Raw genomic sequence first — 12,357 nt, 5'->3', positions numbered from 1 at the left:
TGTGTGCTCAGGATGATGTCCTATGGAGAGAGGCTGGGGGGCCCGGCTGTCTCCCCACTCCCAGTCCGAGGGGGCCACATGATGCACGGGACAGCCTTTGCCTACGTGCCCAGCCCTCAGGGTGAGTGCTCCTCCAATCCTTGGACCCTGAGTGCCCACAGTCACTCATGTCCCAGTGAGGTGTCCACCCCTCCAAGCCTATCCCGGGGCTTCTGGGAACTCCTGACCAGCCTCCCTCCCCAGTCCTGCACAGGATCCCAGGGACCTCTGCCTACACCTTCCCCAGCCTGGGTCCTGTGGCCCTTACCGAGCACAGCTGCCCCTACGGGGAGGTTCTGGAGCGCCATGACCCCTTGCCTGCCAAGCTGGCCCTGGAGGAGGAGCAGAAGCCAGGTGGGCCCGGGCCAGGGGTGGACAGCAGGGGTGGCAACATTCAGTGCCCTAGCCCCTGGCCCCAGTGCTCATGACCGGCCCATCTCCAGAGCCTGGACTGGCCCAGAAGCTGCGCCAGGCTGGCATGACCCTCGTCAAGGTGCCCCTGATGCTCGCCTTTCTCTACCTCTTCGTCTGCTCCCTGGATGTGCTCAGCTCCGCCTTCCAGCTGGCTGGAGGTAGGGCCAGGGGAGGAGATTGGGACAGGGTTCCTAAAGGGTATCACGCAATGCTGGCTCCTGCTCCTCAGGGAAGGTGGCTGGTGACATCTTCAAGGACAACGCCATCCTGTCCAACCCAGTCGCGGGGCTGGTGGTGGGGATCCTGGTGACCGTGCTGGTCCAGAGCTCCAGCACCTCCACGTCCATCGTTGTCAGCATGGTCTCCTCTGGCTGTAAGTTGGCCTGCTGGGGCTAGGGAAAGGGCATGGGGGGCTGCGTGCCCTGGAGGGGGCTGATGCAGCGTGTCAGGGCTGGGGCCAGGGAGAGAAGGGGGCCAGGGAGTTAAGGGCAAAGGGCAGGACTCCAGCTTCTCACACTGTTTTCCAAGCTGTGGCCAGGAATTGTCTCAGTCAGGAGGGGTGTCTGAAGATCTGGAAAGGGTGGCAGATGGGGAGTCCTGCCCCAGGAAGGCTCAGCACCTTATCACCCATAGTCACTCATTCCACTGGCCAGGGAAACAGAACCTGCTGGAGCTATACATATGATTTATTGCAAGGAATTGGTTTACATGATTGTGGGGCTGGCTGAGCAAATCCAAAATCCATAGGGCAGGTTGTTAGGAAGGGCAGGCTGGAACTCTTAGGGGGAAGCCAATGCTGGATGGCCTCCGTTTTGCTCTTAAGGCCTTTTATCTCACTGGATGAGGCCCACCGAGATCACAAGGGTGATCCCCTTCACTTAAAGTCAGCCGGTTGTAGAGGCGAATCACACCTGTGGAATACCTTCCAGCAGCAGCTAGATGAGCATCGGATCGAATGACTGAGTCCTGTAGCCTGGCTAAGCTGACTCATGAAACTAACCACCATGCTCCTGTACCGTGCACACATGGGCACAGATTGTCTCCGCGCGCAGGACACGGGCCCTCGGATCCACACGTGCACACACAGTGCATTTGTCCACCATGCTTGTTCACACACGTGTCCCTGGGACATCAAGCCTGGGCAGTATCGTGGCAGGACTGCCCAGCGGGGGCTGGGATGTGGGCAGGTGTTTCCGGGGCAGGAGCTGGTGGCCCTCACACAGTCAGTGAAGGGGTCCCCTCTTCTGCTAGTGCTGGAGGTGAGCTCTGCCATCCCCATCATCATGGGCTCCAACATCGGCACATCTGTCACCAACACCATCGTGGCCCTGATGCAGGCAGGGGACAGGACTGACTTCCGGCGGTGAGGGGGTAGAGTGGTGAGGGGCCTGTGTGTGTCGGGGGAGGGTGGTCCCCAGGGCCAGGAGCCCCCAGCCGAAGTGCATCCTGACCCCGGCCCGCCCTGCAATGTGGCCTCCCTGCCCAGGGCCTTTGCAGGGGCCACAGTGCACGACTGCTTTAACTGGCTGTCGGTTCTGGTCCTGCTGCCCCTGGAGGCCGCCACCGGGTACCTGCACCATGTCACTCGACTGGTGGTCGCCTCCTTCAACATCCATGGCGGCCGCGATGCCCCCGACCTGCTCAAGATCATCACGGAGCCCTTCACCAAGCTCATCATCCAGGTGGGGCAAGGCTGGCATGGAGGGTGATGTGGGATAGGATAGTAAGGACCCCTCTCTCACGCCCCCCACCCACATCTTGTGCACAGCTGGACAAGTCTGTGATTACCAGCATTGCCACCGGTGACGAGTCCCTGAGAAACCACAGTCTGATCCGGATCTGGTGCCACCCAGACCCCACCAGGGTGAGTCTCAGGTCTGGCCACAAGGAATATTGTGCCAATCCCTTCCAGGCCCCCAGCGGCTTTGGGCAGTTATTACCAATCAACTTGAGTTGGCATGTCATTGATCTAGCCCAGTGGTTCTCAAAGTGTGGACCAGAGGCACTTGTACCACCTGGGAACCTATTAAAGCTACAAGATATTCAGCCCTTCCCTAGACCTAAGTAGGTCTAGGGAAAACTATCAGAAAAAACTTGGGGGGATGGGACACAGCAGCCTATGTTTCAACAAATCTTCTCAGTCGGCTCCGTGCTCAAGTTTGAGAACCACTAATCTGCCTCTACCTTCTGGCTTCACAGGGAGAGAATAGGCTCTGAGAGGCTGAGACGCTTGCCCGAGCTTGTGCTACCATTTCAGGGCCCTGAGGACAGGTCTAGCAGTCTAGGGCTCTCTTCTCCCTGCCAAGATGCCAGGGGTTCGTGACTCAGCTGTGCCACGTTTGGGGGCCCAGGTAACGTGGCGAGGGGGTGAAGGGGTTATGAGGGTGCCTGGGAAAGCTGGACAAACAGGAACAAGACAAGGGGGCCGTATGGAGACCTCCCTGGAGACACAACAGCGACTTGTACTCTTGTCGGGGCTCCTTCCCCTGGAGACTGCCACAGGCATGCATCCATTTCTACTGCCCGGAATGGAGACCTGTTTGGATCAGTGGGACGCTGTGCACCTGCCATGACACCGGGCTCACAAGAAAGCAGGTGATCAGCACACTTTCTCACTAAGCCACGGAAAGGGAATTGCTTCATCAAAACCCTGATCCACGGTATTTGCTTTACCTCAGTTGCCACATCCAAGAAGCGACTCCATTCAGAACAGAGTGAAGGCAACCCAAAGCCCAGGGCTCAGCAGGCCCGGCCCCCTCCTCCTTCCTACTTGCTACTTGATATCACTGGCCCTTGATCCCAGCGTGAACACAGAGCAGCCTTTCAACCCACCTTCTGCTGCGCCTTCCTTCGCGTTGGAGCCGCGCGCAGCTCTGGTCTGGCACTTCTGAGTGTTCCAGGCAGTCGGACATCAAAAAGCCCATGTGGGCAGCTCTCAGGCTGGCTTTGTGACCCCTCCAACATGGTGCTGCCTTCTCATCTGCCCCCTGGGCACTCTCTGAATTGCCCAAATCCTCTTCACTCCATAGCAGAATCGGGGCGACACAGACATCACACCGCTTGATCTTCACAGGAAACAAGCCACGGGAGGGAGCTCCCGGGCCTCGGAGTCCCTCCCTGGCGCCTGTCTGCAGCTGCGCCCAGCCAGCCTCCCTGCTGCAACAGGTGCACCAGACGCTGCCTGCCCCTGCTGGAGTCCTCACAGAGTAGGGCAAGGTGGACACGGACAACGCATCTTCCTCAGGAGAGACCCAGGCCTGCTCCTGTGAAGTCAGCCAGAGTTCTCCCGCTGAGGGTGCTGTCCCCACTGCTCCCCACATCGCTTCCCTGAGTGCTGGTCTCGCAGCCTGCTGTCCCAGAAGAATGGGTCCGCCACAACAGAATCCGGACGGGATTTCCCTGGCTTGAAGAGCAGCAGACGGGTGGCATTCGAGCTCCCTTTTCTCGCCCTCTCTTGAGGTCAGGCCATGTGGAACATGGCTCCGCAGCCACGTGCCTGCTCTGGCCATGTGTGCTGGGGGCTCTTCCTGCACCAGACTCGAACTTTTCCTGTGACCACGGTGTCTCCCTTCCAACCTGTCCTGGTGGCCTCCAGCTTTCCCCCCAACTGGACCCAACCTCACCCAAGCCAGTCTCCAAGAAACCCAGTCACCAAAGACAGTATTGGGAATCTGAAGGTTTCCAGATGGTGGAAGAAAACCCAGAGGCAATTTTAATGTTCCAACACCTCTTGACACTCCAGGGGTCTACCCTTGTCCTGGGAATTACCTTCTTATGTACTCACACTATGGACTGCCAACCCTACTTGCCTGGTTTAAACAAGCATTCCTCAAGGACTTGCAGCCAGGGACACAGGATTTATCTCTGGTCCATTTTATAGGCTCAGAGAGGCTTGCCCAAATCCATACCATGGAGATAAGATGAAAATACTGGTGGAATCTGGAGCCCATGCTTCTGAGCCCCCATCTCGCTGCCTCTTCCAGAAGTCGGTCTGGTGTCCCATCATGTGTGTCCATTTCCCACTCTGCCCATCCGGCCTGAATGACACAGCTGACCACAGCCACCCAGAGACTGCTCCTGCCGCGGTTAGGTGCGGCTCTAAGGAGTTCTCCTCTTTGCCACCAGATGGCGCAGCTGGCACGGTGATTTCTCCTTCCAGAAAAACAAAGACACTGAGCTCCCCTTCCTCTGCAGGCTGAACTACAGCACAGGCTCGCAACCTGTGTGTTTCTCCCAGGGAGGGGATTCTTGGAGCCTCACAGTCTTCTGTGAGCTTAATCGTGTCCTGCACCTCCTACTGGCACTTAAATCCTCTCTTCCAAGAGTCTCAAAACAAGCCCCTGGGAAGCAGTGGGCAGCGTTATAGACCTCATGCTGCAAGGGAAGGAAACTGGGGCCCACAGAGGATCAGTGTTTGGTCCAGTATCACACAGCTGGGAGTGGCTCTGATGGAGTTTCAGCTTAAGACTCTTGGGGCTCATTTATTCTGTTCTTCCCACAGAACTCACCCACCACACCCCCAGGCCCAGGAAGGATAGGCACACCTAGGGGTGTGTCCCAGACCCTGGGCTGCCCAGTTCTTTGTCAGGGCTAGAGCTCCCACCTTCTTGATAAGGAAGCCCTGGGCCTGCTCCCTTCCCTCACTCAGTACCGGTACACTCTCCCAGCCTGACCATGCAGCCTACCCACTCTCTGGCATCCCTACCCCTACTCCTCTCTAGCCCTTTACAGTCTCTGCATTCTACCCCCACCCCCAGCCCGCCCTACCAGCCCAGCCAGAGCCACAAAACCCTGGCAGGAAGGTCAAGGGTCAAAACCCTAGAACTTAGCCCTCAGCTTTGCCCTGCCCACACACAGCCAGCCCTGAGTCAGACGATAACCCCCCTCCCCTGAAGTTCCTCCCCTAAGAGACCCTGGGCCCAGCCAGGTCAGTGGGGCACAGGCTGGTCAGGTACCCATTCATCTCAGGGATCATCTGCCCAGGGCTCCAAGCTGGTCCACCACAGTGTTCCCCAACAGGGCCAGGACCCTGAGACACACCGGCAGGAGCTATTGATCCTGACCTAGGACATCAATCTCACACAAACACATAAGCACATGCTCTTCCCACCATGTGGTCCTAGATGGGCCCGGGGATGGAGGGGGTCTAATCCTGATTAGGAGGCATGATGTCTTACTGAAGACTTAACATGAGATAAGTCTGCGGAGAGCACTTGGCACACATTTCCTCCCATAACCTTTACAACAGCGCTCTCTCTCTCTCTTTTTTATTTTTATTTTATTTTTCTCTCTCTCTTTTTTAAAGATTATTTATTTGAGAGAGAGAGAATAGGCAGGGGGAGCAGCAGGCAGAGGGAGAGGGAGAAGGCGGCTCCCTGCTGAGCAAGGAGCCCAATGTGGGGCTCAATCCCAGGGCACCAGGACCATGATCTGAGCCAAAGGTAGACGCTTAACCGACAAGCCATCCAGGCGCCCCTTTATAACAGCTCTTATGTCATCCACTTTAAACAGGCTGAGAGGTGGCATGACTTGTCCCAGGTCGTTGGCATAAGAAACAGGACTTGCTCACATCTGCTGGACAGCTGACACACGGCTCTCCCCCTTACACCCAGCTCTCGCCTACACAGCAGTTACCACGGCCTCCCCAGCCCGCTTTTCCGGCGGAGCCCACCAGAGGCTACTCTCTCCTAGTTTCTCAGCTTGCAGCGGCGGCCTGGGTTTGAGGGTGCCCCAGGGCCCTGGTCTGGCCAACTAGAACACAGACGAGCACACTGCCTCACTCACAGCAGCTCAGGCCACTAAGAAAAAACAGATTTCAAGCCAGGCACCAGAAATAGTTCTCATCTCTAGCATACATTTTATAAATGATATGATCTGGAACAAACCCTAAAGGAGCCATGACACTGAAGGGCCACTACCCCACCTGAGACATGACCCTCAGCACAGGAGAGGTCCGGGGCTGTGCTGTGGAGGGCAGAACTTCCTGGGACCAGTGCCCATATCAGCTCCCAGAGGTGGCAGAGGGTGAATAAGGAAAAGTCGTAGCTCTGGCATTTTGCCTGGGGCCCTGGGCGTTCCTGTCCCTTTCTGGGGCTCAGTTCTTCTTTTGGGCTGGGATCCTGAGGGCAAGGAAAGGCTCCCCAATTACATTTAAGAAAAAATAATTCCTTAGTCCAATGAGGCTGCAAAGTAGTGGTCCAGACCAATGTGGCCCTCACATAATGGTAAAGAATGAGATTTCTCTTGCAGACTCGGGCCATTTGGCCATGCAGGGCTTCATCCCTGGATGGCGACAGTGGCCTGGAGCTGAGTGGCTGCCGCCCCTATAGGCCCAAAATGCAGTCCTCCACCTCCTCCTTCCACCTTCCCCACCTTCCAGGTTTGAGCAAGAGGACAGTGGAGCTTGGACTAATGGTGCCTCAGGCGAGGGGATGGGGCACAGATGCTGGGGAAGGGGGCAGGGCAACACCAGGAGGGGGCCGGTAATAAAGGATGGGGAAGGGAGAGTTTTCATAAGGAGGGCCATGGTCAGAAGCACCCAAGGCCAAGGAGAGGCTGAGGAGAACGAGGACAAGCAGCCATAGGATTGGGGCATCTGGGTGGCTCAGTGGGTTAAGCAACTGCCTTAGGCTCAGGTCATGATCCTAGAGTCCCGGGATAGAGTCCCACATTGCCTCCCTTCTCAGCAGGGAGTTTGCTTCTCCCTCTGACTCACTCCCCTCTCTTCTTCTCTCGAATAAATAAATAAATAATCAAAATCCCTGTGGGCCCCAGTGAGAGCCAGATGGGGAGATGGATAGGACAGAATATTCAGAGGGCTGGCCATGGCCAGATTCTCACGTGGCAGGTATTTCCACCCCCATCTCTCCAGCAGAGGAGACAGGCCAACTCCCCAAGGGCATGTAGTCAGGAGGACCACCTCCATCCCCCCCCACCCCCCCACCCCCCCGCCTCTCCCTAACCTTTCCCCTTATCTCCAACCCCAGGCTACATTTTCCTAAATTCTAAGTCACTCTCCTCTTAATCTAGGCTCCCACCCCCCTGCCCAAGGCAGAGGCCAACACCAGCTGGACCCTTGGAAATGCCACCATGGAGAAATGTGAGTGCCTGCATCACAGAAGTCTGGCATGGCAGGGGCACAGCTCGGCAGAGGAAGGGCTGTCCCCACCCCTACCCCCTGCCACTGCTGCTATCAGTCCCAGGAAAATCAGCTATCAACCAGCTCAGGTCCTGGGCTTGGGCTAAGCCCTGCTGTTGAGGCTAAAGGAGCCTGGGGTGGGACTTTAGGCTCCAATCCTAAGAAGGCATCAAAGTGGGGGTCTGGGAACCAGCTGGGGGGGTTCAGCTCTCAGCTGCTTGACACTTCCCCCTGCCAGGCAACCACATCTTCGTGGACACAGGGCTGCCTGACTTGGCCGTGGGGCTCATTCTGCTGGCCGGCTCCCTGGTGCTCCTGTGCACCTGCCTCATTCTCCTTGTCAAGATGCTCAACTCTCTGCTGAAGGGCCAGGTGGCTAAGGTCATTCAGAAGGTTATCAACACAGGTGAGCCCCCAAGAACTGCATGTGCGGGCCCCAGGATGGGACCTTTCAAATCTTACTAAGTCCCACTGCTGCTTTGCTGTGTGATCTGGGCAAAGCCCTGCCATCTTGAGCCTGTTTCTCCCTGTGAACAAAGAGGGGGTTGAGTCAGGTGATTTCTGAGGCTCCCGAGGTGCTGGCAGCTGGGCATCTGTGGCTGCCCCTGACTGTGGTTCCATTCCAGTAGGAGGCTTGAAACAGATTCTCAGTGGCCACGGATGATTTCAACAAATATTCCCTACACCTATGTGCCCAAGCATGGAGCATGCTGCGGTGCCAAGGGTCCAGAGCTGAGCCCCAGAGATGGTCCCACCCTCAGGGGATTCCCAACCCAGAGGAGGAGACAGATGTGTAATGAAAAATAAATGATCGAGGGGAGATACATTCATAATGAGGGGTGACTGCCAAGGAGAAAGCAAAAATGACAAATAGAGTATGGAAAAAGCTGCTTTCAGGGGGCAGTCAGCAGCCTATGTGAGGAGGCCGAAATGAGGAATAGTAGTCAGACGTGGCTGAAGAGTGTTCTGCGTGGAGGGAACAGTCAGTGCAAAGGCAAAGAGGCGGGAACAAGCTGGGCACAAAGATGGCCAGCAGCGTGGGGGGAACTTGGTGAGCGAGGTGGGGAGAGGTCAGCAAGATCACAGGGAGGGAGCCAACCCCCGGGGGCCCCCACAGGCTGTGATCAGAGCCTGGACTTTAGTAAGGGTAACAGGGGCCCTTGAAGGGTTGGGAGATGGGATTGACATGGTCTGATTTTCATCGCAAGCTTCATTTCAGGCTCTGGGGACAGTGCCCGGCACTGGCAGAGGTTGCGTAATGAATGCTGGAGTCAGGTGCAGTCGTGGATCTCTGGGAGCTTAGGGACGGGAGAAACAAAGTCTGCCAGAGGGCCGAGGGTCGGGGAGGGCTTTTCAGCAGCCATGTATCCACACAAAGCCCCGAGGAGAAACACGAAGTAAGAAGGATATTCTGGGCAGAGGGGACAGTCAACTAGTAGTCTGATGCAACCAGGCTGAGAAGGGCCTTTAATCCAAGACCAGGGAAGGCGAGTAGAAGCCCCCGCAGTTGAGCAGGGGACTGGACAGACAAGGCCCCACCTGCAAGCTGGTACCCAATACCTCCTCCCTAAGGTAGGTCCTGGCTCCTCTGCCCATGTCCTCCTCCTGACCCTGCTGGGACGGGGGTGTCCTCGTAGACTTCCCCGCCCCCTTCACCTGGGCCACAGGCTACTTTGCCATGGTGGTGGGCGCCGGCATGACCTTCGTTGTTCAAAGCAGTTCTGTGTTCACCTCGGCCATCACCCCACTCATCGGTGAGTGCCCATGGCATGGTGGGGCAGGGGGAGGGGCAGGCTGGCAGGGAAAGGGCCATAGGAGGGGCCTGGGGAGAACCTAGCCTCTCTGTCTGCCCCCAGGCCTGGGTGTGATCAGCATCGAGAGAGCCTACCCCCTCACACTGGGCTCCAACATTGGCACTACCACCACGGCCATCCTGGCTGCACTGGCCAGCCCCAGGGAAAAGCTGTCCAGCTCCTTCCAGGTACTCTGGGAGGGTGCCTGCTGGGGGCAAGACAGGGCTGGGACTGAGGTGTGGCACCTGACACAGTTTAGGACACCACATAACAAAGTTTTTGACTGCCTACTAAGGCCCATCCACTATCCCAGGCTCTGTGGAAACCACACGGGGCAAAGTCAGCCTGGTGCCAGTCCCAAGACCTTAGCATCTACCGGGCAGGATTTACCCAGATAATCATGCAAACAGCAGCTAGTGGGATCTGCGCTCTGAGGAAGGGGTGCAGCAGGACGGGGGGCTGGGCCATTCTTGGGGACCAAGAACAAGTAGGGGGGCAGATGGCAAAGGGGTTGCTGTCCTAGGAGCAAAGGAGTGAGGACAAGCCTGGGGCTGGGGCCAGGGCTTGGACCAATCAGGAGGCCAGAGCCATGGAGCCAGAAACTAGTATGCATCTCTTTGCTGCTGGGTTCAGGAAGATCTGCTGGGGAATTTGTGAGAGGGATCAGTGGGAGGAAATGTGTAGCATTAGGGCAGAAGTGTCTCAGTATTTTCCTAGGAGCACATCAGCCCTGACTTTGCTGCTGCTCAGGCCGGGCCAGGCTCCTGTTATCCAGCAGTGCTGGCAGGACAGGGAGCAGGGGCCCACGCCTATCTCAGCCCTCTGCCCTCTCCTCTACAGATCGCCCTCTGCCACTTCTTCTTTAATATCTCGGGCATCCTACTGTGGTACCCGGTGCCCTGCACGCGCCTGCCCATCCGCATGGCCAAAGCGCTGGGCAAACGCACAGCCAAGTACCGCTGGTTTGCCGTCCTCTACCTCCTCCTGTGCTTCCTGCTGCTGCCCTCACTGGTGTTCGGCATCTCCATGGCAGGCTGGCAGGCCATGGTGGGTGTGGGCGCACCCTTCGGGGCCCTGCTGGCCTTCGTGGTGCTCATCAGCATCTTGCAGAACCGCAGCCCCGGACACCTGCCCAAGTGGCTGCAGACATGGGACTTCCTGCCCCGCTGGATGCATTCGCTGCAGCCCCTGGACCGCCTCATCACCCGCGCCACGCTGTGCTGCGCCAGGCCTGAGCCCCGATCCCCACCGCTGCCCGCCAGGGTCTTCCTTGAGGAGCTGCCCCCCGCCACCCCCTCCCCCCGCCTGGCACAACCTGCTCGACACAACGCCACCCGCCTCTAGCCCAAAGTGCTGCTGGGGGGCAGAGAAGGGCCTGCACTGGGTGCCTGCCATGGATGGGCAGAAGGGTGTGTCCGTGCACGCTGGGCAGGGGCCTGTCCTTGGGTGGGTCTGCAGAGGTCTGGGCTTGTGGGACTGAGAGTCCGTGGCATCCTGTGTGTGGGGACTGTTGCACCTGTGGGGGGCTGTGAGCAGGCTGCAGGGTACCTGGCTATGACTGTGAGTCCTTGGCCCCCAGGGGGGTCTTATTTGGAGGCCTGTGCTTGGCTCTCCTGTACACACAAGTCCAACTCGGCAGAGCGGGAGTAAGGGTGGGTTCGAGAACGGGACTTGCAGCTGTTTGTTTGTGCAGAGATGTGGGTGCCTGAGTCACTGGCTGAGTTCTCACCCCTCCCTGTCACCTTCCTCCCTCCATTATACCACCCTCCTCATCCTCAGCCCGCTGTTCTGCAGTACTGCCACAACCCCCTTTCCCGATATTGTGTGATGAAAAAGGAATTAAATCCTCATTATGCATTTACAATTCTGTGTGCTCTCCATCTGGGGAGGAAGGGAGACCGTGGCTTGGGGTTCAGCAGCACTATTTTCTGCAAGCTCACCACAACAGTCCACCCCTGATTCAAACTTCCTGGGAGTCCTTCCTAGGGGCCAGGGCCACCCCCAAGGCAAGTATAAGGAGGGCATTCTGTGCCATCCCCACCCACCCCAACTCCCTCCCCCTTTCTAGGATAACATTAGTGTTCCAGAAAACAAGTGACAGGTGGGGGCTTGTCAGGAGACACGGGGTGGGGGGGGGGCAGAGAAGGTGAAAATAGGCAAGAGAGGCCATGCCCTGGGCCCTGAAGCATAGTGGACAGGGACCAGCCACCCTCCCTCCCATCTTTGTCCTTTCCCTTTGGGCAATAAACCAAGCCTCACTTAAACCCATCCAAGATTTTCAATTCCTCCTTTTCCATGGGGGCCCTGGAGCTGAGGCCTGCAGAGTGAGGGTCAGGGGGTGGGCAATACCTAAGTTCTTCCTTCTAGTCCAGGGAGTCCTCTGGGGTCTTTGGACCCCAAGAGGGGAGGAAGGCCCTAGGGCCCCAGACCTCATTGTGATGGTCTTGGACATGTGCTCTCCTTCCACTCCCTTTGGGGTATGTGGAAGGAGACCCAAGAATCTGAGAGCCCTAGAGCTGCTCTCCAAGCTACCAACTCTATTCCATCACCCACTCACAACACTTGCAAAGGCTTCCTCCTGCCAAGTGGAGGGGGTGAGAAGTGCACCACCCTCCAGCCTGACTCCCTGACACCCCATAGGACCTAGCTGGGGTCCACCTGGGGAGGGATGTGGAAGGGGCTCCCTTTATAGTGTGTCTTGCACACAGGTGTGGAAAGTTATTTTGGGAAAGGACTCTGGGATATCAGGCCAGGGGTTTCTACAGGGCATGGATAGAAGGGCCGGGTCTAGGGTACGGGAGGCTGGGAAGCCTCTGGACTCAGAATCCCAGCCCCATCACGTAACCCTACCTGCAAGAATTTTCCACGGAAACTGGTCTCCTCATCTGAAACTGCCCTGTGCGCAAATACAGGATGAGCTAGCCACACCCACCATTTATTTTGGCCGTGCCGCCCCGCCTCCTAGCCGTCCCG

At 57.5% G+C, this 12,357-nt stretch overlaps 1 protein-coding gene across 1 annotated transcript; it reads left to right on the top strand.

Moving 5' to 3' along the window:
• Nucleotides 1-10,728, top strand: SLC34A1 (solute carrier family 34 member 1; the record flags this gene model as incomplete). The annotated part of the gene is made up of 12 exons (XM_080803802.1): nt 1-121; nt 244-393; nt 483-611; nt 683-826; nt 1,705-1,816; nt 1,940-2,135; nt 2,222-2,317; nt 7,483-7,552; nt 7,830-7,997; nt 9,229-9,345; nt 9,448-9,572; nt 10,225-10,728. The coding sequence occupies exons 1-12, from the start codon at nt 13-15 to the stop codon at nt 10,726-10,728; spliced, it is 1,920 nt and encodes a 639-aa protein (XP_080659928.1). The 5' UTR covers nt 1-12.
• Nucleotides 10,729-12,357: the final 1,629 nt, after the last annotated feature.

The sequence above is a fragment of the Martes martes genome (genome assembly GCF_963455335.1).
Source record: "Martes martes genome assembly, chromosome: 5".
NCBI classification, from domain to species: Eukaryota; Metazoa; Chordata; class Mammalia; order Carnivora; family Mustelidae; genus Martes; species Martes martes.
Note: the sequence above shows the minus strand (reverse complement) of the source record. Positions and strands in the feature narration are given on the sequence as shown.